Here is a 27,998-nt window from a genome sequence, read left to right as displayed (position 1 = left end):
ATGGAGCAAAAGATAATTTCATATTAGTAAATACCACTGGCTGCAGCAAAAGGCTATGAACACCGTAGGTATTCTCAGCCAGAAAAGCAAAGATCCATATTGACAAGGAGTGTGTGCACATCTCTGCTTTTTCCTTTTATGGACAGCATTTACTATAACATGGAAATTTAGATTTGCTATAATATAAATGGAAATTTTCTTAAAATAAATGGACCTGCTCAGCTCAGCCTGAGGGTGAAACTGTAACGTTAATCTTGCTATGCAGCAAAGTGACGAACAATATTTTACCGTTTAGATTGATGCAGGCAGAAGTTGTTCAACAGAAATTAAAACCATTAAAACTTGGATTTGGAGTTCTCAGACCACAGTTCCTCCGCCAAGGAAAACAAATCTGCATTCCTCACACCTATTGGTCCCATGTACAAAGTAAAATATAGCCCTATAGTCACAGCAGCTAAATCTTGAGTGAAAATAATGTCCCTTTGACTGGGTAGTCAAGTGCACCAAACCTTCATCAGACAGTAGCATCAATGCCTTAAGATGTAGATTTAGGATGAAGCTACCACTCTGGAAGTTTTACCACTATGCTTGAAATAAAAATATCTTAAATGGATAAACACTCATGGCTTACAGCAGCCTTGACTACAAGCAGTGCACATGTTACAGCTGCCACATGGAGATGGACCTGCTTTAAATTGCCCTTTGTGACAGCTTTCACCACACGGATTGGTCAGTTTTCCCCACAATGCAAAAGGCTCAAAAAGGGGGGGGGGGAGCTGTGTAGCAGCATGGGGAAATATACCAATCCATACAATGACTCACTGGACATAAATGACCCTTTCCCTTCCCCCTCCCCCTCTCCATCTCTCTATCTCTCCCTGGACTCATCCAGAATTGTCCTTGCCCTGCTGCTTTCACCTGGGAAAACCTGATCCTTACCACTAAATCAGAATAAACATCAATCAGGTTTTCTTCAGACTCACGTTGACTCTGCTTTGTTGCTAAAGGGCAGATTTTCCAGGGGAAAGCAGTTTGGCAAGGGCAAAACCACTCAGGCCCATGACTAGGAAGCATGGGACAAGTGGAAAACTGCTCAGGCCTGGGCTTTCTAAGCATGGGGGAAGTGCAAGTCTGGATGAGCCCCCCCCCCTCCTTTAGATTGTGAGTCTGTAGGAAGCAACCCATCCATTTCACTTATACATACAGTGCCACATACATTCTAGATGTTCCATTTTGCCTCTGGAGAAACCCTGAAAAACTAACTTTCCATTTCACTTAAAGCAACATTTTGGTGGTTCCCAGGTAGTAGCTGTACCATGTGCACCAGTCCTAGGTGTAGGTCGAATGCAAGGCTGGAAAGAACCTGCTGGCTGTGAGATGGCCTTGATGTACCATTAATGGGCTGTGGCTTGCTGAGATGGACATGATGAGCATAGTTCAACAATGAAAAATGTAGAAAAGGCTGCTGATGCTTGCCTAGACAAGTTTGCCACCAGAAGTGTAGAGGAAAAACTTGACAGAAACAGGATTCACAAATAAGCAGCATTGTGGTCTGATTACAAGTGAGATAAAAGGAAGGTCAGGTGGAATTGGATGCAACCATCCGCTTGCATGTGAGCAGAGAACAGCTGATATGCCTGGATTCAAGCACCATGGCTGGGGCTTTCCTCACACAATAGGCAAGATCAGGCTGAGGCAGGTTAAAGGGCAGCAGGATCGCTAGGCTTCCTCTGCCCAGAGACCAACAAAGCTAAACAGAGCTCATATACTGTAGATGGACAAAAGTAACACTACCAGAGATGCCATGCCATGTCTGGTGATTCTGATGTATGTTGACAGACCAACATGATATTGAAGAGGCCTCCACACAGATACAGAAGCCTAACCACTGGCATAATGCGGTCATAAATCTCTGATACAACCAGTGCTTTTTCTTTCTTTCTGGGGGTACGCAGGGGTACACATACCCCTAAATATTTTGTGAATCTAAGTTTGGCCTCATTGAGGGGTGGTATTTCAATATGAGTAGCAAAATGAGAGTACCCCTAAACATTTTTTTAAAGAAAAAAAGCACTGGATACAACCCTTCACATGCAGATCAATTCTCCCCCGAGTCTTTGTCTGTTATTCCACTACCCAACTTAGTCTCACATGGTTCTGTTATATTGCAGCATCTAATATTTGTTGTTGTTTTTTTAAAAAACTTACAGTTCTAACTACCACAATGCTGCAACAACCTTTATCAGACAATCTTCCAAAACACCCCTGTCCTGGCATAAAACCATAGAGGACTCCAATGATTTTACCTCTGTTCATCAAAAATGCCATGCAATTATTATTGCTGTGCTACAGAAAACCACAAAAGGTTTCCAAAAATCCTCTCAGTTCTAGGCTAAAACCAGTAAGCTCATTTCATCTTTGACTTCAGCTATGCAGGGGTTAGGCATATTTATAACCTGCTAGTCTCACTGGCCTCTCAGTGACTAAGCTAGATAAAGGAAGATTTTATGCACAGAAATAAACTGGAAGGCCTGCCTCAACTTCAGGCAAACCTGGATTTCATTGACTGGGCCTGCTCTGAAGACAGACAGATATTCTGCCCGTATTGAAGAATGAGATCATATGTCCCTAAGTCCTAAGGTTCTGGTGCTGTGACAATGTTGTAAAATACAGTAATTAGTTAACTTTGAAACTGGCCTGAGCGAGACCAGGGTCTTTTGGCTCATACAGTAAAGTTTTTACATTATCATCTTATATCACCACTGCATCAACTTAGACAGCAGTTGCTATCCTCATGTTTGAGTGGATTTCAGTAAAATATTCTCTGCTAATAAGCACCTATGTCTATTGAAATGAATGTGCAAGTAGCATGGTTACTGTATGTTTTATGTTTTGAGTAATGGAGAATGATTAAATAGCAAGGGACCAATAAGCTGGGCTAATAGACAGAATAATAATGCTAAATGGTCAAATGTTTCTTCTTTAATCAATTGTTGTTTTAAATGTATATTGCTATAAGTGCCCGCCTCTGATGTTACAAGGCTCCAAAAGGATGTTCTACCTGGTCTGTGGGCCTTGAGGTACAGCATGTCAGCCACAGGATCTGGGTCCTTGTGGCAGAAAATCTATTTGGAAGGGCTTTGGAGCATTTACCATCCCTGCTCTTTCATAGGCTAGATTTCAACACCATCAGAAACAGGCGATAAGGCTCAAAGAAGTTATGGGACCTTATTTATGCTGTCCTCTCCAAATTTCCAAAAAGCAACATCCCTTGCAGCAGCAACAAAATCACACACGCCCCTCATCTCCCTGCTTGACCAGATTTTGGTGGTTACATCGGGGCTTGCCACTCAACTTTCTAAAGCTTAGGTATAATAGCTTGCAGAGTACCTCTCTCCATGTTTCTCTTCCTACTGGTTCAGGATATTTGACAATGGTCTATTCCAGATGGCATATCATCCATTTGTAAAACCAAGAAAAATATGCAGTGGCCTGAATCTCGCTGTGATTCTATAGAACTCTGAATGAAACACCTCCAGTGCCTGAATCTTTAGGATTTAGGAAATACTGTAAAAAATCTGATTTTTAGGTGAGTTTCCTGTTAGAACTGTGACTACCAAGCTGTGGATTACATAGAGCTGGTGACAGAGTTTGTTCCATTTACATTTCTGTGTCATAATCTACAGTGAGGACAGACTATAGCTCAGAGTCTTGTCTGAAACCTTGGTGAGCTGCAGTCAAGAAGCCAGTACTGAACTAGGTGGACCAATGGCTTCCTATGTCCCCATTCTGCATTGTGTCTTCTGCTATTGTTAGCTGGCTTGGTTCCAATTGGGAGAAATATGAGGCACGGTGTTTTGTTTTGTTTTACTAAATTATATTGGGCAGAAAGATCCTTTGAATTTGAACACAGGTTTATGAATTAACATCTGAAAAGGAGTTAGGTATTTCCGGCACTTTGAGATATAGTACTTCTGGCACTTTGAGAGACAGTACAAAATAACAAAAACAGGATGGAGCAGGGACAGTCTGGGGCCTGCACAGGTCAATGTAAGTCCTCCTGACCACCAGAAGTACCACATAAGCCACTTCTGCTTTCTCAGCCTTCTGCAGATGCATCTTAACAAAATTTCCCCCTCTACCATCGTGAAACCTAGGCACTTGCTCTTGTTTCAAAAACAAAGGCTGTGATTCTCAGAATTTGGATGGTGCTACCAAATTACATATCTAAAGATATATAATTGGCAGCATACCTGCAATCGAGCTGATTCCTAGACCACCCAAGGAAAGCCTATGGAGAGCAAAGTCAGGTTAAGAATGCCAGGCTATGGGATCAAGGACAAGTGTGTTCTGCCCAAGTAGCCTCTTCATGCTGTTTGACCTCTCTGTGTGCAATGGATAGGGAGACATCTTTTTTGGGAGGGGAATCCTCCCAGCATAAGGGGCTCTCTGCTTTGCAGAAAGCTGTCTTCTCGTCAGTAGGTCAGAGAGTGGAAAGGCACAATTGGAACATGTTGCATTCTTGGTGTTTTCAGCTGCTGCAACAATCCAAAGGGGATTATTACAGTAATGTTTCTGTTAAAAGAGCAGATCTGACAAATCTGAGAGCCAGTCAGAATCAAGATATCAGATATGCAATGGTGACAAGGGCGGCCTTGAACTTTAACAAAAATGTTTAAAGCGCAGTTTGAAAGCAGTTCCTCACTATTAATGCTCCCCCCCCTCCTACACCAAGAAAACTAATACTCCCAAATCAAATCTCCACTCTTGTTTTTCACTCAACAACTTTGCCTCCCATTGGTATGGGCCAAAATGGCCAAAATCCTGTCTTTTTGTCTTTTTTCTTACACTGGCACATTGAAACACATTTACTTGGCAAAAGATTCCCTCCCGTTTATTTCACTGCACCTTAATTCACATAACTGTGTAGCGAGACCTAGTCTGAGTCCATCTTTCCTGCTTCCATGCTGAGAACTGAGCCTACGACACAAACCATCTATCACAGCTGCAGAGCAACCCAGTCTCTTCCAGACCTGTGAAACTCGCATCCAAAATATGGCTCTCTGTTTCCACCACAGTGCATACAACATCCTCACATTGATCTCATTATCTCCCTTGGAGGTATTTCTCGTGACCCCCAGAGATTGCACCACTTTCAGAATTCCTTCAACTTTCCCCACAATCAGGATGCACAATTGAATCTGGGAATACAACGGAAGACTAGAGTCTGCTGTGCAAAATACAAAATTCAAATAATAATAATAATTATTAATAATAATAATAATAATAGATGGGGACATTTGGGTGAAGTTGGGGTTCTTCCCCAGTATGCACACACAAAGGATATTCCACATGCTTCAAAGAGAGGCTTGAATTCAAATCAAGGGATGGGGTGGTAGTAGTGGTTATAATTCGGAGATGGCAGATAACTTGATGGGTCCTTCACAGGTTGCTTTCATGGTTTTCTTCTGTTTCTATGGTCACTGGGGGGAGACCCCCATTGTCATTCAGTCGTTTAGCCCTGTAAGTCTCATAGTGGATGTTGTGCGTTACTTCTTTTAGATCTTGAAGGTGGGTCCTAAGGAGTAGGAGAAAAAGACAGAGAATACAGGAAAAAAATACCGGGGAATCTATTATGTAAGTATAGGAGCACTCATTGTTGCCCTTTGGCCCCGATTTAAATGGCTTTAAAGTGCTTTTTTTTTTAAGGCTTTCTTGGAGCTGCAGCACAATAATCCGTTCTAGCATAAACACCTCACGTTTCTATTCCAATTTAGATCTCACCAGAAATTCATTTTCAATTCAATAAGCAACACCTTTTAACAACCAATGGACTCACCTAATGAGAAAGTCTCGAAGTAGAGCAAATTCACAGTGACTGAGATTTTCCACTGTAAATAAAGGGAAATACATTAATCATGCCTTGAACAGTGGTTCTGGGACAGTATTACAGAACTCAGAGAAATCCATCAAGGCCAGCTTCCACCTGAAGCAGCACTAATAAAAGTGGCTTGCTTGTTGTTTTTCAGGCTCTCCCATTTGGTCTAAACCAGGCATGGGCAAACTCAGCCCTCCAGATGTTTTGGGACTACAATTCCCATCGTCCTTGACCACTGGTCCTGTTAGCTAGGGATGATGGGAGTTGTAGTCTCAAAACATCTGGAGGGCCGAGTTTGCCTATGCCTGGTCTAAGCAAACTAGTGAATTAGGTGAAACAATTCACAGCAATTTCATTATACTTTTCCAGTACTCCACACCTGCTTATACCAGCCCCTATGGTGGAATCTACACATATAAAAAAACGCTGTGAAAATGCTTTTAAAAAACGTTTTGAAAAATACATTGAATTTGGCATGGCTCACTGTTGCCATCTAGTGTCACATTTGTATATTGCACTTTACAACACATTTAAAACGTTTTACAGTGGTATCTCGGGTTAAGTGCTTAATTCAATCCGGAGGTCCGTTCTTAACCTGAAACTGTTCTTAACCTGAAGCACCACTTTAGCTAAAGGGGCCTCCCGCTGCCGCTGTGCCGCCGGAGCACAATTTCTGTTCTTATCGTGAAGTTCTTAACCTGAAGCACTATTTCTGGCTTAGTGGAGTGTGTAACCTGAAGCATATGTAACCCAAGGTACCACTGTATTTGCAGCGGTATAGCTAAGTCCCATCACCGCTGGCCTGAAGGCAGGCTGTCTAAATCATATCCAGTAGGACACCTATAAAGCCTTTCTTTGACAATCTCAAATAAGAATTGTCTACAATCTTTCTAGGTACCTTTATGCATTACCAGATTAGCCCAGCCTTGAAAGTATTTGTGGCCCATTCATTTTGTGTGCTAACTCAGTTAATCCTAAACTAAGCAATGGCTTAGTGCAAATAAACAAGCAGGTGGGTTCTTGCAATGAAGATTATAGCTGCTGATTTCCTCCCCCAGTCCTGCTGTCACAACACTACCCAAGCTAAGCCATGCTTTGGCCTACTGTTTACCTTTCCCTTCCAAACCTGGTTGGTTTTGCTCCAGACAAACCACAAGCTGTAGCCAAGGTTTGTTCCTGATTTACTGCTCATGGTTTTTCAGAGGGAGACAAGCCAGGAGCTCAGGTCTGGACATAATGCAAAGGCAAACCTGTATTAGCCCCGGTAGGAGGACTGAGGGAGGAGTGCACTAAGCCGTGGTTTGGTTTTGTGTTATGTGCAAACTGGGCCATTATAGGCAACTCTGATAAACATATCCATTGTTTATTCATTCAGTTCATTACTGGCAAACAGCTTCTGTTGAAGGAGAAAGAAATGGTGGCTTAAAATTCCAGGGAGCACAAATGGCAACAAAGCAAGACATCTCTACCAGAAACATGCGCTGCACCATACTGAGGCTTCCTGCCGGGAATGTTGACCTTGCCATTTTAGCTTCTACAACCTATTGGCAATCTAAAAATGCAACTGCCAGAAACTGTAGGATCAGTATACCTGAAGGAGCGTCTCCACCCCCATCATTCTGCCCGGACGCTGAGGTCCAGCGCCGAGGGCCTTGTGGCGGTTCCCTCATTGCGAGAAGCAAAGCTACAGGGAACCAGGCAGAGGGCCTTCTCGGTAGTGGCGCCCGCCCTGTGGAACGCCCTTCCAGCAGATGTCAAAGCGATAAACAACTACCTGACATTCAGAAGACATCTTAAGGCAGCCCTGTTCAGGGAAGTTTTTAACGTGTGATTTTACTGTATCTTTGGTTTTATGGAAGCCGCCCAGAGTGGCTGGGGAGGCCCAGCCAGATGGGCGGGGTATAAATAATAAATAATAATAATAATAATAATAATAATAATAATTATTATTATTATTATTATTATCAGCGTCAGCTTACCTTCGATGACTCCCCAGGGTGTCTTCCTCCCCAGGACCCTTTTCCCGTTCACTTGATATTCCTTGTCGCTGCCCACCACGGCAAATGGCATACTTTCCTGCTGAAAATATACAGTGAAATGACTTTGCTTCTCTGCGTGACACGTATGGACAATTGCTTGTTTTTCTTTCTTGTGTTTTTCCCCAGCTTGCTACATACTTGATTCTGTCTCAGTTACCAACCCCCATGCCTAGCAGACATGCATGCTGGCCCTTCCTGCTATACTCTTTTCAGCACTCCAATTCTTTAGACTTTACAATGAAATTTAAAGCATCTTTACTCAGAAGGAAGTCCCATGTAAACTTATAGGAAACATAGGAAATAAACATTTGTGAGGACAGGAACCCCACATTAACTCTTACTTAAGCCCTCAAAAGCGCTTAATTCTCACCTCAGGAACTACAAAATACTAATGTATACTGTTATAAGGTTGGAATAATCCATTTCTTATGCTTCCATAGTGGCTGTAACGTTTACAGCCAACTTTTACTACATCCAACTCACATCAAGCATGGTGAGGACCAAGAAGAAAACACTGGACTCAAGTTACCCCAGCATCTCCAACAAGAAAATCTACTCTACAATCATAAGCATCCTACCCTGATTTTGTCATTCTCTGTCTTATCTTCAAGGTCCTCGTCAAACTCTTTTTGGGGGTAAAATTCGATGCCATTGATTTCCAGTTCCTTGCGGACCTGGGTAGAAAAATAAAATAAAATAAAATTCAAAGCTATGCAAGAGAGAGAGAGTTTTCCTGGCACAACACTTTGTGTTTTTTACTGGATGTTTCCCAGGATACTTACCCTCTGTTTGAACTCAATCTTCTCCTCCAGAGTCATGGTGTCTGCCTTGGCGATAACTGGGATGATGTTGACTACTTTGCTCAAGTGCTTCATGAATTCCATATCCAAAGGTCTTAAGCTACAGTCCAGGAAAAAAGACTATTAAGAAACCACCACTATCTTTAATGAAGAAGAGCATATTGTCTTGCTCCTAGCATACACAAAATTAAACCCCTTCCCGTTTTTATTCTGTTTCTAGGTTAGAAAGGGGGAAATGAACTAGAGTCTTTCTCATCTATAGCTCTGGATCGCTACTTCTTAATTTCCTCCGTAGGCATAGCATTAAAAACCCACTGGATACATTCAGTGGAAAGATAAAGAGATAAGTGGGAGACTTCAATACGGGAAAAAATGAAGCAAGGTGGAAAGGCATCCTGCTGTACAGAATCTCATGTGAGCATTACACAAGATGATGTGAATATTGCCAAGTAGACACTTGTTGAGAAACCATGACTGGTAGCAGCTTCCTAACAACTGGCAAAACCATAACAATGCATGCGTGAACCTAAGAATATAGGTTCATGGGAGCTTCCTGCCAATTATGAACATGGGCAGGAATAGACAAGCAATGGCTGAAATGTTCTTTTCTGGAACTTCATTTTCATCAATAATGTTAGAGGGATGTCCGACACAGCACACTCTCCTTATGGCACAAAAGTGGAAGAGATACCAGTTACTATTAGGACTATGCAGCCCAATGGCTACCCCATCATTACCTTGGTCTGCTGTGTGGCTTGTCAGGGGAGACTTGTACACCCTGCACATGGTGCCAGGTAGTTTGTGGAGACCCCTGTTTTGTTCACTTAGCACCCCAGGGCCCTCCCACTCCCCTTCCCTCCCAGTCTTATGAGCATGCACCAGAATGGATGAGATACATACGAGTGACCTGTGGGGGAGATAAAGTAGAGGCAACAGTGGACTCTCGTGTCTGGGATCCGTTTCTTTCTTGCAATATTGACCTCCTCCTTCAGGAACTTCTCATACTGTTCATTAATATATTTCTCAATGGGCTCCCAGCTAGGAGGGTCAGGGAGAAAAAAGGTAGACATACCTTTATCTCATATTCAAGGAAACTAGATTGCAATGTCAGTAGTCCAGGCAGGGCGGGGCGGTCAGTGTCCCATGGAGGCGCCGCAGCAAGCAGCAACCGTCCCACCCACAGCGAGCATCCCAGGGGGGCGGGGCGGCAATGTCACCCCCCTCAGGGGTGATACCTGGGGCAGACCGCACCCCCCACATCCCCCTTCCGCCACCAGTGAGTCCAAGCCTTGAAGAGGATCCTTCAATATAAACTTGGTTTTGGAAGATCCATGCTTTCCCTACTCCTCTCCACTTTGGCAACAATCAGGGTTCCTGCAGCCCCACTAGTGGGTCCTAATGTCACCGAGGGGAATTGCTGAGCAACATAATCCCTAAATATGTCCCAAGGTCTGTTTTTGTAGCTTATTTTTATCCTTGTGTATTAAGCATCGCAGCAGGCACTTGACTGGTAAATATTGTAACACTACCATCCGTTTGACCAAACTGCGGGAGGCAGAGGAAGAAAGGAGTGCCTGGCGTGCTCTGGTCCATGGGGACACGAAGAGTCGGACACGACTAAACGACTAAACAACAACAACCATCCCTATGGTGCAGATTATCTTGGGTTCTTGGGCACTAATGACACTGGACAGGAGTCTGCCTCAGAGCAAAAAATAAAATAAAAATCTACCCATCTTAAGTCCTGCTTCCTTCATCTAGTTATGCTAAGTCATGCAGGAGAAAGAAAGTAGGGAGGAGACTGAGAATCAGCGAAGGAAAAAAGCACTCACCAGTTTTCATTGTTGATCTGGTCACCAAATCCAGGGGTGTCAATAACCGTGAGCTTCATTTTGACACCACCTTCTTCAATAACTGGGGGAGAAATGTTACAGTTATCTTCCTCCAAAACTGAACACTTTTTATAGAGATGATAGCATAAAGGCCTTTACATGGTACTGAGGCTCTTTTTGAACATATAGATCCATGTGGCCCTTGTAGAAATAAAGCTCCTTGTCTACTAGGACATTACAAGATCTAGCTTGATGGCGGACGGGGAGCACAACAGAGCTTGGACCCTTTGCAACAATCCCCCATAGACGACAGAGGGGGGTAAACCCTATAAATTTGGATCCAAACAGAGGCCTGTTTCTGTATGGCACCTCTCCAGCCTGGGCTTATCCACACTTTCCTTTCCACTGCTCTTTGTAGTCATGGTCCATGTTTGAAGCTGCATCTCTGAGAACTCTTTTTTTTGGAAAACCCAAATTGCCATTTGTTGTACTTCAGCTATAAAGAGCAGGTTTTGCATGGAAGGCTCCAGGGCCAAAAAAGGGACAGAGCTTTAAAGCACGGACCTGTGCCTGGAGAGACCAGGGCAAAAGGTAAGTGTGTATAAGCCCTATAAGTGGATCTTTAATTTGGGGCATGTCTTTGTCCAGAAGGACATATCCTCAAGTCCAAGAGATTAGACACATTGATCCTGGGGTGGCCTATTGATTCCAGGGAGGCCTATTACTAAAAGAGGATACCGTTTTCCATGCAATTGGCATGTGCTAATTTATATGTACAGATGCAAATTTAGAAATAAACACAATGCACTGCATCTCATCATGGGGGGGGGGGGGAGAGACTCTAACCAGGAGACCTATGTGCCTGCTCAGTCTGCTTCCTAAGTGCTCACTGCTGCTGGACAACTCCAAGGCAGGCTGCTCTTTCTGCCTATAGCTTTCATCCTTAAACTGGACTTGGACCAGACATCTCTTCAAATAGTATAAACTTCCAAAGAGTTGACTGTCTTTTGAAAGCACTTCTAAGCCTGTCCTCTGTAAAACGCATGGACACTCTAACTGAACCTCAAGCTAGTCCGAGTGAGCGTCCACATATTCTGTCACCGTATGGACACTGTCACTGTAGCAACTCTGGACCAATTCAGACAACAACTGAAATGGCTTCATCACATGAAGGCAATATGCATTCTCTGCCTCTGCCATTCCCAGTCATCCATGCAGGGACAGCATTCCCAATGCAGTCACAACATGGCCAACATTGAACGGTTGATCAGCCAGTTAAAATCTATGACTTGGCCATGCAGTTTTGGGCTATGCATGTCAGGCCATCCCCACAGAGATTCCTGGAGATGGTACAGGCAGGGATGGCACACTGGACTGTGCACTGGACCAGACTGATCCTTCAGGTGTCATTCAGACAAGTCCTTTGCAACATATGGACATCTCCTAGGCCTCTGCCAGCCTGGGCTTTACTTCCTGGAACACCCCAGGTCTACTTTCCCTCTCCTGAAAACTCTCTTTGATGTAAACGTTAGGCAATTTTACCATGCCCAATGGCCTTGATTTCCACTGTCTTAGGGATCTTCTCCTCGCGGCTCCAGCCTGAAGACTTGCGACTGACTTGGGATTTGAAGAGGGTGTTCACAAGTGTGGATTTGCCCAGTCCACTCTGGCCTGTTAAAAGAAGCATACAGGATTCGCCACAGCCTTTTCAAGCCAGTCAGCAGAACCATTTATAGCCCGGCTGCTGGGAGCTGAGAAGGCACTGGCTGGTGTAAAAGTAAAAGCTCATCAGGACGATGGCTTCCCGGCTTGGCTATCAGGGAGCACAAGCAGTCATTCCCAATGAAATGAAGGTTTTCCTTGAGATGCTCTTGTGATGGTAGATGTGGCAAGGCAGGCATGCAGATTGTGTACAGGCCATGTTTGTCTCAGGTCGTGGCTCATGTTGTTAAACAGTGGTAGTACAGTGGTACCTCGGTTTTTGAACGTCTCTGTTGACGAACGTTTCAGAACTCAAGCACCGAAAACCCAGAACAGGGGTCTGCAACCCGCGGCTCCGGAGCCGCATGTGGCTCTTTTACACCTTTGCCGTGGCTCCGGGGCAGATACTAGCGAGGGGAGGAGGTGCATTGTGCGCCCCGACACTCCCCACTGTGGCGGGCGCTGTACTGGCTGTGACGTCGCATGGGGGCAGTGCGTGCGTTAGTCACGCACCGTCCTGACGTTACCTTCCCACCCACTGTCAGATCGGAGGGCAGAGGCGCGCATGCTTTAAATGTCGCAATGGTTTTGCGGCTCCCAGGGTTTTTTTCCTTCGGAAACGGGTTCAAGTGGCTCTTTTTGTCTTAAAGGTTGCAGACCCCTGACCCAGAAGTAAATGCTACCATTTTCGAACACAACTCAGAAGTTGAACGGCTTCCGCTGAGTGTTTCTCAATTTTCTCAATTAAATTTGCAGACTGCCCTTTGAGCCTCGGTTTTTGAATGTTTCAAAACCCGAACGGCGTCCCGGAACGGATTATGTTCGGAAACCGAGGTACCACTGTATTGAGGTTAAGGGATGCTTTCCTTCTAAAGGCAACTCCCAATTTACACATGTCCAGTTGATGCGCCACCACACTCACACACATCATGCCAAACCCGGAAGTCTTTGAAAATGGAAAAAATGGCCCTGAAAGAGCCCAGAAAGGGCAAAAAGGCAGAAAACATCACCAAACAATCCCACGAATCTTTGTAAGTACAATCCCAAGACCCCTTGCACCAACTGATGAGGCCTGTGGAGCTTTGGAGTTTGAGAAAAGTTTGGAGTGATTGTGGTGGACTTTGGCGAATTTGCCATCCTTTTTGCCAGTCTGGTATGTGCTGCCAGTTTTTTTGAAGGTTTTTTGAAGGTTTCCAGGGGGCGTTTGCAGACTTTTCCCATGGTGTTTCAAATATGCGTGATTTCAGAACATAACCCTCATGTAAATTGGTAGTTGCCTGCATTGCATGCTGTGGAGTCAGATTGCAATTTGAACCATGGTGAGGGGAAAGGGTTTTATAACCCTTCCTCTGTACTGGGGATGGGGAATCTGTTTCAACCCGAAGGTTCACTAGCTTCTGGGCAACCTTCTAAGGCCACATGCCAGTGGTAGGCGGGGCCAGAAGCAAAAGTGGGTGGAGCAATGAATATCAACAGGAGACTAGTTTCTAGACACACTCAAACATACCCTTCTACACCACAACCCCTGTCCAGCTGCCCTCCCCACCACATTGGCTATTAACTTTTTAAAAACAGACACTCAAGAGCAATCAAGCTGATTAACTAGCTGCCCAGTTTAGCCCCCTGGCTTCATAGCAAAGCCTCCCTTCACAAGATCCTTGGATTCAACCCATCCTACCAACAACCATGATGTTGAAGTCAAATCCAGTTTTCATGGTCTTCTTGCGCATCTGCTCTATGATGGTGTCGATCCCAATGTAGCCCAGCAGATTGGAATTAATACCAACGGGTTTCATTGGCACGACTGGTTTTGGCCGCGGCTCTGGCACCAGCTCAGACATGGCTGCTTCAGGCTTGGTATCTACTGGCCCTGCAAGTGGAGAGAGGAAATAAACAGTATATTTACTGATGCAATGAGATCATATGTGATAGACCTGTGAAAGGGTAAAAGAGTTTTGGGAAATAATTCATAATGAACTGAAAAAAATGTTTAAAAGTACTCCCCCCCCCCAAACAAACCAGAGTCCTTTTGTTGGGGATAATTCAGATGGAAATTCCCAGGTGTCAAAAAAGGTTATTTATGTATGCCACTACTGCAGCTTGTGTTTCGTTAGCCCAAAAATGGAAAATGAGTGAAGTCCCAACTAAAGAAGAATGGCAACTTAAACTGATGGAATATGCGCAGCTTGCAGACCTAACATACAGAATAAGAGAACAAGAAGAATATACATTTAAAGAAGATTGGAAAATATATGGAGGAAAATTGTGTATATTTGAAAAAGTGGACAGCATTAAGATAAATTCAACAGAGTAAATAAGTTTTGATGGATGTAATAATGGAATACTGAATGGTTTAGTTTATATAAAATATGCAGGGATTTATGTTATGCAAAATGAACCATGGAAAGAGAAGGGGGAAGTCATTGATATTTTAAGTCTGTTTAAATGAATATTCTAAAATGAAAACAGAAAATTTAATAAAAAATATAGAAAAAACAACAGTATATTTCATAGAAAAATGCCAGGTCTCTTCCATTTCCATTGGGAAAGGGAAGAACAAATCGAGACAGCTCCTCCTCAAAGGCCCTTCTCTCTATCCATTTATGCTTTTGCAGATGTGCTTCTGTTATTATCTTCTTGTCATTGCATGAGCCATTTGATGCCTGGCAGGGCTGTCTGCCCCATGAAGCATGGCCATGGCAGTGACATATTGTGGTGGGAAGTGGAACCTATGTTGGCAGCGCAGCAGTGGCACCAGGCACAGAGCCTGGTGGCAGCACCATGTCAAGGGCCCACCAAACTCTAATGCCAGGCCTGCAAGGTACAGCACCCTGCATGAGATCCGACAAGTGAGAAATACCATCACATCATGGTAACAACAGTTCCTTATTTACGGATTGATAGTGTTGATTTGCAGTCCACAGCATCCCCTACTACATGTGGTAGATAGCAACAGGCTGAAAACAGAAAATCCTTAAAATATTAAACAGGGCCTTGCAGAATCAGGTCCCTAGTCCCTCCCCCCACTCCCACAAAGCAGCTGAAATTCAAAGGTTTTAATAAACCACAGCCGATTACCTTTCAGCAATTCTCATCGAAACATCAGAACATCCATGCACTCCTTAGGAAAACTAGACAAAAGGTACTACTTGCTTTGACAATGGTAAGGAGCCAAGGGAGAAACATTTCCATTCAATCCAGTCCCTAGTTTGTATCTAATAACTCTTTCTCCTAGAACAGAAAGAGCCCCTTTAGCTAGAGTTTTCACCACTAAAAATAAAAATCCCTTTTTAAGGGATTGATGAAGACTGACATCCTTTCATCCAAAATGAGAACTAAGTGCTTTGGGATCTTTCCAGCACAGAGACTGTCACACTCTTTAAGAAACTGGTCCTACCCACTCATAGAACACCCTGTACCAACAGCAATGCCCAGTTGTGTCAAACAGCCAGCAGCCTCTAGTGCTTTGTATTGGTGCCACGTTCTTGGGGTGAGAAAGCCCTTCAGAAACACCTCAGCACTGTGTTGTGCCTATGAGACTGTGCTACAAATCTCATCTTTGCCATGAACTTGCTAGGTGGTCTTAAACAAAACACAGCCTCAGTGAAGCACGTGGCATCCTCACGCAGCTGCCAGGGCCCTGGCACAGCCCACCACTATGTGGATGCCTGTTGTACTCTCTGCCTGCGCACACACACCTGACAGGCAGCTGAGTCTGGCAGCCACCTGCCCTTTCCATTTCCCACAATGCACCTGGTGTAGTGTAACCATGAGGCATTCTGGGAAATTTACATGGTGGTCCCAAACCACCTGCCACTCCTCATAGCACTCCTGCTGCTGCCAGTCACCACCAGGCAAGGTCAGTGAGTTCTATTCTGATGTAGGAGGACACCAAGAAGAAGACACCAAACCTGGAACTTCATCTGAAGTTAGAGCACAACAATACTGGCCGATTTTATAGGGTTAATGTTAGGATTACAGTATAATATGTGCAAAGCACTTATCACCTGAAAACATAACAGCATCATGAATCCATGGCAGTAATGGGATTGCACTCATTCATGATCGCTGATTTTTCATGGTGATGATTCAGAGTTCTTTTGATAGCTCCAACACATCATTCAACCTTAATTTATCTGACATTCAGTGTCAAGAAGAAGATATACCCCAATTAGTTCCTTTATCCCAGCAGCCACCACTTCCAAATGCCATTTCCACCGAATGTGCAGCTGGGCTTTCATACAGGGCTTGTGACCCAGGTTTTTCTCCACGTAAGTGAAGAATCTGCAAGCTCCGGATCAAGGATGGGAGAACCAAAGCGAGCTCTCCTTCACTGGAAGTTTCTCATTTAACATTTCACAATCGGTTTGTGATTTTTGTACTGATGGGCTATCCCCTGAGGCGTCTGTTGTCTTTTTAGAGCTTTCTTGAAGCTGCTGCTGGCCATGAAAACCTCCAAGAATTTGACAAAACATGAGAAGCTCTTGCTGCTTTTTCTTCCTTTCTTTTTGTTTTAAACCATTTTGTGCTGCATTCTCAACAGCCCAATCCTAAGAACTGCAGTTTCTTCCATTTAGGATTGCCCTAACACGTGTTCATAATATGCACACATAATAATAATGCGTTTCAACAGGCACTAATTGTGGATCACCTGTTGCATAGCATTGTGGGATGAAAACACACAGGCCCACAAGTTGAGATGCATACCCCAAAGTAGTCTTATTGTTCTCATGCATCCCTTGGGTAACCACACAGCCTTTTCAACTGGAACTGTTCTTATTCTAAATAGCTGCCTAGAATTCCAGTCTATTCTACCTCTGCCAAGATTTCCTCTTTCTTTCAGGCAAAGCCTGGCCAAGGATCTCTCTGCTGCAGTGAACTTGCCCTCCTTTAAAAAAACCAACTTTCTCTATATTCTCTGGAATCTGGTACAGTGTTTTCTACTTGGTGCTGGTAACTGGTGGCTGCTGAGCCTACAATAGGTGCTTGCTGGTCCCTTAATTGCTGCAAATGCCTTTAAAGAGGTGTCCGCATCACCACCTTCAGACAGCGAAGTTGTTGGGTTTGGGGTGCATTTCGCAGCTCTTTGCCCCCTAGCTGTACACATCAGCGCAGCTTCAATTCATTTCTGTTTTTGTACATACCAGGGGGGTGTTGATGAGGCCCAGATGTCTTGCCCTGGGCAAAGGTGTTCACACCTTGGCTAGAGATGAATTAGGAACAGCTTTGCAGTGGACAGAAGATTTAAACCTGGGTCACCCCAGCAATAGTCCAACATTTTTACCACTACACCACACTACTCTACCTTGCTGTTCCCCGAACCAGCGGTAGTTGCCCCAATCTTGCTGTTGCCTCAATAATTTGCTGTGCAAATGAGAATTTCAGTTACGTGTCCCCTCCTTCCATAGCACCAGCATAGCAACAGCAGCAGAGTCTGAGGGAGTCAGAGAGGATTTCCTTCTGTCTGTTTGTCTTGGTAAATTATGGGCTGTAGAAAGGAGCCAAAATTGGAGTTTTCCCTCCTCTCTGCTCCACCTCCGTATGGAAGTTCTGAGCCAAACCCCAGAAGGCCCCGCGACAAGGATTCCAAACTGATAATCCGACATGACTGGGTGATCTGTAAGTTTTATAAAGGTACACATTTTGTCTTGCCAGAATTACAGCTTAAAATGAGGAAGGGCTAGTCCTACCATTAAACAGGCCAAAGTGGCCTGCTTCAAGCACCAGACTTGGGGCAGCAAATTATCATTTATTCAGCAGGCTTTTATATTTTTGCCATCTTCAAGACACTGTTTGGATTTTCCACCTCAGGCATCAAAAATATGAAGGATCGTATCAAAAACAGGATTGTTCTCCTTTGCAAAACATTTTTCAACCCTGATGAAATTTGCTGCCCAAGGGTTGGGTTAGTTGATAATTGGGCTAGTTGAATTTGAACTGTATATTCCCTCTGGTCAACACATTTAATCACATCTCTAGAATTTGCAGCAGCCCTTTTGTTGGCTTAGGGCCAGATGATAATTAGTAACTTTATTTTAAAGCAATAACCCCTGATGTAATTATTTTCTACAGTCCAGATATGGAAGGCTTTTCTTCCACCCCTTGCCTTCCTTGCCTTTGTCTGAGTAACTCTATGGAGCAAAATAATAACCAGCTTTGATCGAATACACCTCCAGTTCTGCTGCCTGCCCTTCAGTGGGGATCTGGCTCCATTTTCACTGCAGCTTGTGAAAGCACCCACACACAGGACTTCAAAAGGAACGCACTGAGCATACCTCCCCTGAGAGCTGTACTATTCTTATTGCAATAGTTTGCATGTGGCTTTCTAGTTAGCAGTCTTTTTAAACCCTCTGTCATAAGAAAACAAAGAGAAGATACAGGTGCTGTTTCCAGAACACTGGGGAGAGGACCTTTGTTCCAACACACACCCATCCTATTAAAAAAACAACAACTTTGGATAGGCCAACCTAGTGCCCTTTCAGATGTTGTTGGCCTACCCATAATTCCTGGCCATTGGCCATCTTGTCTGGGGCTGAGGGGAGTTGTAGTCCAAAACATCTAGAGAAAACCAGGTCGGGGAAGGTAGCTTTCAGGCAATCCATTCTCAAGTAGGTCACAACTGCACAAAGCTGTGCAGACTCACCAAGCTCTGACTAGCAGAGCTGTTTCTCAACACCAAGGGATCCTCCACACTTCTGCTCATCCCATGCCTAGAAAGCATGGATCCAAGCGGTTTTGCCTTCGCCCCACTGCTTTCTCCTTGGAAACCCAATTTTCAATGCTAAATTGGAGCGAACATCAATTCAGAAAAAGCCCAGTTGGGAAAAGCCCAGGGGGAAAGCAATAAGGTGAGCAGAATTGTGGATGAGCCCTAAGTCCCAACCTTGGAACATGTGGAGACAATAATAAAAGGCTGCTCCTGACAAAGCAGAGAATTTTTCTGAAGGGAATCGCTCTTTGTGAAGATACATGGACGCTGATTGTGAATAATGCGAAGCAAGGTTCATGTATCTTCACAAAGGATGCTACTTCCATGAGGATGTGAATCCAATACCCTTTTTAAAAAGATTAATTCAGGTAACCCTATACATGTCTTACTCCAAATCAAGGCCCATGGAGTCCAGTGAGGTAGGCATTGAGAAGGCCCCTACCCAAGACCTTGAAGAGCCACTACCAGCCAAGGTAAACAATCCTGAGCTAGATAGACCTATGGTCTGACTCTGAATAAGACAACTACCCAGGTCCCCATGAAATGGCTCCGCTAAAAGGCAGGGTGCATTTGCTCCAACCACATAAGACTGTGTAGTTCAAACATTTGCACTCTTTTTTCAGATGACTAGAACTGTTCCACCGACAACTGTGGCTGTCTGTGCACACACCATACACTCAAAGAATATGTAAAGCACATTTTCCCCACCCCAAAGAATCCTATAGTTTACCCCTCACAGGGCTACAATTCCCAGCACCTTTAACAAACTACAGTTCCCATGAGCATTGGGCTGGGGTGCTTTAAATGTGTGGTGTGCACACAGCCACAATAGCTGCAGCTATGTGACATCGGGCATATTCCCTTGTATGACAGCTCCTGCTATTAACACATTCCCCTTGCACTGCATCCATCCATTCATTGATTCATTCATTCAAGCCTCCCACTCTACCCTGCTCCCCCTTTTAATTTACAGCCCTTTTGTGCCTGCTACCCAGCCCCCACATCACCACACCCCTTCTTCCCCTTTCACCAAGCATTGCTTTCCTTTTCCCAGCCACCCCAGCCCTGACACTTTCTCTCCCCACCCGTTATCCCACAGGACTCCCGTCAAGGCCCACAGACAACGGCCTCTCCACCCAGCTCTGGTTCCCTGCCATCACCCCACCCGTGGTCCACTCCACAATTCCGGAGCAAGGTTTCCAATATGACACACATCCATGCCACTGAAAGGGAAGAATCGCCTGCGGTCAGCAACAGCCAAGCCAGCTGCAAGGCAGCTCACGCCTCTGAGCCAGCTGGGAATTAATGTGCGTCTTCACAAAAGCCCCAGTGTCTCTGATGCACCATCGCAGCTGCCCTGCCTGCCTCCCCCTTGACACCAGATGGAAGAAGAGGAGCAGGAAATGCTGCTTTCCCTTTCCACAATCCTCCCTTGCAAGATTAGCAGTGCCTGTGCCAGTCTCCATGCCAAACGCCAAATGTCTTGCTGAGCCGAGAATGCGTGCCGGATCTCAGCATCCCTCCTGCATCTCTGAGCACCGCCAGACCCATAAGAGCATGCAAGCATCCTCATGGACCACCTACCTTTGAACATGAATCTTTCTTTGTCTCTGGAATATGATCCTTCTCTTCACTTCCCTCTGCCTAAAAGCTGCCTCTGAGAGTCTGATTGCGTTTCTTTCTTTCTTCTCCCTATGTCTCTCTCTCTCTCTTTCTCTCTCCTTTTTCCTTCTCCAATGGATATTTCAGATAGCCAGAGATGCTGATGCCGCCACTGCCATGTTCACGTGACCTGAATATTAAACATCCCTGCAAAATCTCCCCCAGACTCTGCCTCCCTCTCTTCCCAGGATCAAGGGCTGGATCATCCAAGCATCTGGGAGACCTTGACTGGATTGGTGGGCATGGAAATGTGTGCTGGCTCCTGAAGGGAGGTGCTGTGATAAATGGGTTAGCTGAAGCCAGAAAACTGTCCCCTCCCCGCCGCACATATATACTCTTTCTTCCTTGCCTCTCCGCCCTCCTTTCTCCTCCCCTGTTCCCAGGCAGCTTTCATATGCCACTGTCTGCTGAGCATCTCTAGAGACAAGAAGCTACTTCATGAAAAGGGATTGTTAACTCTTTCATCAGGCAGCAGCGTTCGCCAAAGAAATGAGGAAAGTGCGTGCCTGCATCTAGGCATTTCAGTCTTATATCTGGGTCTTTCGCTAGCAAGCATTCATGCGGCTATGACTTGGACCCCATTTAAAACATGCATTTTTAGAAATGGCGAGAAGCAGTAACCCATTATGTGGAGGCACAGAGTGTCTGCCAGAAACGGTCTGCATGTCAGCCCAGGCAAGGAGAATCTGTCTTTGTGTCAGTGTGCATAGTGCACACACAGGATGTCTCTCCCGCTGCCTCTAGGCACCTACATCTGTGTGTGTCTCTGCGCATTTGTCACGGCAAAGCACAAATGCCTTGGAGGTGCTGGGGAGCTGGGAAGCAGGTCTGCAGAAGGCAACTAATGGAAAAACACTTCCACTTAAGATAAAATGCATAACCCACATATAAGTGGTTCTCGTAACTGGATTTTGCTGCATGGGAAGCCATGACCACACAGGGAAATAGAAATACACACTTATAGCGATGCACAAGTCGCACAATGTTTCCTACACAAAAGTGGGGAAATGGATGCCCTTTGAAAAAGTGCTCAAGCAAATGTCCAGGAAATGGTGTCATAGGGCTTAGATGCAGACAATGGATTTTGATGTGTGGTCTTGGTGGAAGCTAGAAGCCAGTAGGTACACAATTTCTGATGTCACACTGGCCTGGCACCTCAATGTGAATGCCTTTTGAATTGCTTGTAGGCAGTGGCGTAGCGTAGGTTGTCAGCACCCGGGGCAAGGCAAGTAATTTGCGCCCCCTAACCCGTGGATTTGGGCCCCCTAACCCTAACCCCCAGATGTTGCGCCCGGTGCGGCCGGGGCCCCCTGCACCCCCCACGCTACGCCACTGCTTGTAGGTTGCTTATCCTTGCTGGACTGCCTATTTGCCTCCAGACCACCAGTACAGACCAGGGATATCGTGGTAAATTCCAAAGAGCAGGAGCTCATCATGGCATCCCCTTTAATGCAACCTCTAGCTTTGCAATAGAAATGCAAGCGATCTTGTAAAAAAGAAGAAAAAAGAAGTGTTGTGATTTAAACTGCTAGCATGAAACAGTCGAAACCCCAACAAAGGAAGGAAGCATCCAGTCTCTACTGGATTATTCCTTTCATTCCCGAGCATCCTACTGTGCTAATCTGTAACCAACAGTGATGTCACTTGTGTGTTGCCATCTGCCTGTTTCAAGAGACAATGGAAGAGTGAGCCATCCGGGTAAAGTCAAACTGTTGGAGAGTTAAAGCACTTGCTGCGGCTGTAGAGACCGATACGGGAGAGACATGTTTTATTGCAGTTGAGGCAGATGGCACTTGAAAGCTTTGTTATTACCTCATTCATATGCCAGAGCAAGTGAAACGCTGGCAAATGACATCATCACTCTGGGTCTGAAAAAAGGCCCAGAACTGTTGCTCCCCCTACCTGCCTGGTTCCTACACCATTATACCGTTGATCCTGACAGCTAGCAGGGCTGGAAGGATGTCTGAAGAGTGACTGACAGCTGCAGCAGATGGAACTGGCCTACATGGATCAATGTCAGTATAAAGCACCTTTGTATATTCACTTCCACTGGGGTTTCTCTTGTTTGAACAGGGGAATCATATGGAAAAATAATAGTAATTTGCATGAACTGGCATTGACTGGTTTTATGCTTAGCAAAGACTCTGACACAAGCTGATGAAACAACGTAGAATCAGAATATTATCTCATGACACATTATATATACCCTGTTAAGTGCCTGCATCTTGCCCCTCAGCAGTCGAGAAGAGAGAACCCCTCACACTGCATACACACAGCAAGCGCATGACAAGACACCACTTTGGGACTTACATTCAAACCCAGTTGTATTTGTCACAGGAGACATCGTGGAATCTGCCATGAAGCAGTTGCCGTTCAGAGCATGCTCCTCAAGACACTCCTGAGGGAAGGGAAGTAACATCTTTCCAGATTCAGCTAAGCCTTGGGGCTCATCGATGCCTTTTGGGATGCCATATCTGTCATTAGAAGCAAAGTCCTCCTGAACCGTTTCTTTCAGGGGTGAATTTGTGGGATCTTCTGTGGTTTTGGGAAGTGGCTGAGGGGGAGGAGATGGTGGTGGGCTAGCAGGGGCCAAACGTCTCCAGGAACCTGGCATGCCTGCATCTGAGGTATGATTTCCGTCTTCCAGGCAAAGAGTGGTTTGCATATCAGCTGAATTCTCAGCTACCCTTTGGGGCAAGGTTTGTAATCCGGACAATGGCAGATGGCTTGGTGAAGGCAACTCCTCTTTTCTTCCCAATGCTTCCTTTTGGAAGGGAACCTTCTGGAACTCCCTCCTTGTTGCCATAGAGTGTGAGAGGAGTTGCCGGCCAGCTGGAGGGGCATTGGTGCTCCTCTGAAGAGTAAATGAGAGAGAGCTTAGTTTACGTGCCTCCAAACCATTGGCTGCTGTCCAGTGAGGAGACTGGGAGGCGGTAGGAGCTGAGCATGAGGAGAGGAGCCCATCATGGCAACGAGGCGGCTTTGGGGGCCCAAGCCTCGATTGAGGTTTAGGAATCCCTCTGCCTTTTGCCAAAGGGAGCTGTTTGGTGGGTTCCTGCCTGAAGGAGTTGAGGCAGGCTTCCTTTTTCAAGATGGGGCTGAGAGCCGCCAGCCCCCCAGTTCCAAGGGAGCGTGTTGTGTGTCCTGGGATGCGGCTGGGATTGGATGAGGCTCCTAAGGTTGGAATACATCTTCGGGTCCTGTGTGGGGAAGGAGCAAAGTCCTTGTCCATCATGGGCGCTTGCTGCTTCCGTGTTTCCTAAAATAACAAAACCAAAGGAAGGGTTGATGCAAAGCACTCAGCAGCAGCGGCTCTGTAAAATAAAAATAAAAAAGTAACTCGATCCAACTGCTCTGTCCTAGCAACAAAATACTCAATACTTTACCCAGCCAATGTGATTTGAGAGATGAGGATTGTACAGTGGTACCTCAGGTTACATATGCTTCAGGTTACATACGCTTCAGGTTACAGACTCCGCTAAGCCAGAAATATTACCTCGGGTTAAGTACTTTGCTTCAGGATGAGAACAGAAATTGTGCTCCGGCGGCACGGCAGCAGCAGGAGGCCCCATTAGCTAAAGTGGTGCTTCAGGTTAAGAACAGTTTCAGGTTAAGTACGGACCTCCAGAATGAATTAAGTACTTAACCTGAGGTACTGTATACCCATGATACATTTGAAGTATACCCACCCCCCACCCCAGAATTCTGGGAACTATAATTGACACCTCATAGAGCTGCAATTTATTTATTTATTGTATTACTATCCACCTCTTTCTCCAAGGGGCTCAAGGTGGTATACCTGGTTCTCCGCCTCCTCATTTAATCTTCACAACAACCTTGTGAGGTAGATTAGGCTGAGAGGCTGTGACTGGTTTAAGATTACCCAGGGAGCTTCATGAGCATGTGGGGATTTGAACCCTTGTTCTCCCAGGTCCTAGTGTGACATTCTAACCATTGCACCCACACTGGCTCTCGGCATTTTTTCCAATTCCCATCAAGCTTAACAAACTACAGTTCCCAGGATTATTTGGCGCAGGTCATGTGCTTTAACTGTGATGCAGAGGAAGGAATCCCACATTTTCTCGATATATTGCAAAGCCAGTTATTTAAAAAGTTAAAAATCTGAAAATTTCTATGAAGCCTTTGACAGAATCTTCATTACTTTCCTGAGAGTGAGAGCCAAATTAGAAGTATAATAATAATAATAATAATAATAATAATAATAATAATATAATTTATTTATACCCTGCCCATCTGGCAGGGTTTCCCCAGCCACTCTGGGCAGCTTCCAACAGAATATTAAAATACAATATTAAAAGGCTTCCCTAAACTGGGCTGCCTTCAGATGTCTTCTAAAAGTCTTGGAAGTTGTTTTTCTCTTTGACATCTGGTAGGAGGGTGTTCCACAGGGTGTGAAGGCCCTCTGCCTGGTTCCCTGTAACTTGGCTTCTCGCAGTGAGGGAACTGCCAGAAGGCCCTCGGCACTGGACCTCAGTGTCCGGGCACACCGTTATGAATGGAGGGGTGGGTGGGTGTGATCCAGACTGGCATATGCATTGCAGGGGGTTGGACTAGATGACCCTTGGGGTCCTTTCTAACTCTACAATTCTATTATTCTACCTGAGAGACCACCTCTCTACTTAGACTCTTGCCCAGCCACCACATTTCATAAAAGAGGACCTCCTGGTGGCATTGAGACCATTCCCTACCCACCCTGCATCCTCCAGTAGTGAGGCTTTCAGAGTTATATCCATTTAATGTGCAATTTTATACCTTTAGAGACAAGGCATGCCCCAACGATCCTCTCTTTCAGGTGCATGTATAATACCATACTTCTTTACTTGTGTGAGCTTTTCCTAATGAATTATTGTCTGCTGATCAACTTGTAATGTTATACTGTCATTTGAACAGTATTAGTTTTGGCACAGTGTTCAATGCTAGTCCTGTCCAGAGTAGACCAATTGAAATTAATGAGCATGGCTAACTTATGTCCATTAATTTCAGTTGATCTACTCTGCGTAGAATTCAGTTGGATGCAACACATGGTGTATATTTTATGTTTATCTTTTGTTTTCCTTATACCACTCTGATATATTATAATTTGAGCAGTCATATACATTTTTAAAAAACAATGTATATAAACATAGCATAGTTTTCATTCATTTTGTGATTCCCTGTAAGCAATTTTCAGTGTGCCAAGTTTGAGGCTTTGAATAGCTGTAATGCAGGGTTTTGTAGTTCAGATGGGCACTTACATTATTTACATTCTTTCATAAGTTGCTTTGTGACATTTTGTAAAAAGCTATTAAGACATTACTGACATATTTTTGCCTTTTGCACAACCAGATTTTTTTTAAAAGCCATGTTTAGCAAGCTTTTTATTAGTATTTAAAGTCTGTAAAAATAGAAAGCAAAACTTAACTGCTGTTACTAAGAATAAAATATATGCCATTGTTTCCATGGGAAATAGAGATGTTTGTGTGTAATGGTGTGTGGGTGTGTTAAGGGTGTGTGAATGTGTGTGGGTCTGATGCTGCTCATGGGTCTGACCCTGCCCACTACTGAAATTAGCTCCCCCACTCAAGATTTCCATGAGTGCAATGCCTTCAGCCCCCGAAATGTTCCCCGCCCAGGACACACAGAGATAAATTTCTCCACCTTTCCAGAATATTGTTATTGTTTAAATAATTTCACAAGCTGCTAAGATACAGAAAGATGTTTGAATCCTTGCTACGAGATATAATATATGAAAATTAACATTATTATCCATCCACTTGCTCCAATTTGTATATAAAAAGTCTGCAGCTGGAGGCAGACAATACTCTGGGAAAGGTAAAACTGAATTGTATAAGGGAAGGATTATTGTGGTGTGTGCACTCACACCCCACCTTCCCCTCTGGTAGTTAAACAAGGTTGACCGGGTGTTGTAGTGTTCAAACACCCACAAAGCCCCTGTGACCATGAGATAAAAGAAGCATATGTTTATTTAGTACAGGAAGGATGCCCTTCCCAGCTCTCTTAAAAGCTATTGCCTGTTGCCAACCAGCACTGTTTCAAGGAATAATCACTTCATAAAAGCTGTTGATTTTTCTGATCTTTCTCTTGTTTTCCCAGAGGATTCTTACATTGAAAGAACACACCAGGAGCTTACCTGGAATGATGTAGGTGCAAAGCAGCCGAATGTCCACAGCAAACAACCATTTGGTGTACCAGAACTTAAAAGAAATCCAAACCTTTCAAAGGCAGGCTGCTCCCCAACCCATAGATCACAGTTAATTCTACGAAAATATTTTGACTACATCAGTCCTCAGAAGGAACATCCATTTCCAGACCTCCTGGACGTCATGGTGAATGGGGTGAGTTTCTTCTCTCTCTTTATCCCTTCTCTTGAACTGTTGGGTGTTTTCCCATCCTCTGCAAGAGAGTAAGTGGGAGAGAGAGTCCGGGAGAACTTGGAGCTGGACACAGAAGCCAGAAGGAGTGGGCAGGAGCACTGAATGAGAGCACTCATCGACTGCCCTGACTAGGAAATAAAAAGCAGGGGCGAGTGGACTCTAAAGGTCTCAGTGCACATGACCATGTCAACAACTACAAACATCGTGCAACATCCATCTTCTGTAACACTTCAGAAATGACAATATAGAGCAAGCTGATCTGGCATGCATTATGGAGACTTGGTTGGACAAGGCAAGAGAGTGAATCTCTCCCAAGTTTGCCCTGCAGGCTTTGCAATCCAGCAGCAACTAAGGCTTAAAGGAAAGGGAGACAAGGTCACAGTTGGCTTAGCATGAGTCCACTCCCACATTCAGATGTCTTGTTCAGCATTTTCCAGGTTTTGGGTGTCTGTTGTTGCCATCTGCTAAAGACTAACTCCATCAGGCTCTTAACTGAGATCTAGCTCCAAGGACCTTCTGGTGGTTCCCTCATTGCGAGAAGTGAATTAAAGGGAACCAGGCAGAGGGCCTTCTTGGTAGTGGTGCCCACCCTGTGGAACACCCTCCTATCAGATGACAAGGAGATAAATAACTATACAGCCTTTAGGAAACACCTGAAGGCAACCCTTTATAGGGAAGTTTTTTAATGGTTGATGTTTTATTATATTTTTATATTTGTTGGAAGCTGCCCAGAGTGGCTGGGGAAACCCAGTCAGATGGGTGGGACATAAATAATAAAATCATCCTCATCATCTACAGGAGCCATTCCATCAGGCTAAGGGAAGAGGAGAGAGGTGGGACTGCAGACCTCTCAGACAACTCTACCAAACGGCAAAGGACTTTGGGCTTCTCTCCTTTGGAATCTTTCCATTCAAGCTTACCATGACAATAATTCTGCAGTCATTTTAAAAAATTACATTCTTATCTTTCTTCCCAAGATCTC

At 44.7% G+C, this 27,998-nt stretch overlaps 1 protein-coding gene across 4 annotated transcripts; it reads right to left on the bottom strand.

The window, feature by feature from the left end:
* Positions 1-1,194: 1,194 nt before the first annotated feature.
* Positions 1,195-27,061, bottom strand: SEPTIN3 (septin 3). 4 transcript variants are annotated; one of them, XM_083462649.1, is made up of 11 exons: positions 26,773-27,061; positions 22,932-23,880; positions 13,929-14,120; positions 12,092-12,220; positions 10,550-10,631; positions 9,618-9,755; positions 8,700-8,817; positions 8,496-8,591; positions 7,858-7,954; positions 5,840-5,891; positions 1,195-5,578 (listed from the first exon to the last, which is right to left on the bottom strand). In XM_083462649.1, exons 2-11 carry the CDS (start codon positions 23,854-23,856, stop codon positions 5,443-5,445), a joined length of 1,965 nt encoding a protein of 654 aa, XP_083318775.1. In that variant the 5' UTR covers positions 23,857-23,880; positions 26,773-27,061; the 3' UTR covers positions 1,195-5,442. The 4 variants fall into 4 exon arrangements, with proteins under 4 accessions (XP_083318775.1, XP_083318774.1, XP_083318776.1 ...); XM_083462648.1 differs by having other exon boundaries at positions 7,858-7,957; positions 26,773-27,054; XM_083462650.1 differs by lacking the exons at positions 22,932-23,880; positions 26,773-27,061 and adding an exon at positions 20,544-20,967 and having other exon boundaries at positions 7,858-7,957.
* Positions 27,062-27,998: the final 937 nt, after the last annotated feature.

This window comes from Podarcis liolepis, assembly GCF_965112155.1.
Source record: "Podarcis liolepis genome assembly, chromosome: 10".
In the NCBI taxonomy this organism is placed as follows: Eukaryota; Metazoa; Chordata; class Lepidosauria; order Squamata; family Lacertidae; genus Podarcis; species Podarcis liolepis.
This window is presented reverse-complemented; position numbering and strand designations above follow the sequence as displayed.

Coding starts and splice junctions, on each gene's coding strand:
- SEPTIN3 (XM_083462648.1), bottom strand. CDS start 23,856: ATGATGGACAAGGACTTTGCTCCTTCCCCACACAGGACCCGAAGATGT. Junction 8,818..9,617: donor ATCTCCCCCACAGGTCACTC/GTATGTATCTCA, acceptor CCTGGACTGTAG/CTTAAGACCTTTGGATATGG. Junction 5,579..5,839: donor CTTCGAGACTTTCTCATTAG/GTGAGTCCATTG, acceptor CCTACTCCTTAG/GACCCACCTTCAAGATCTAA.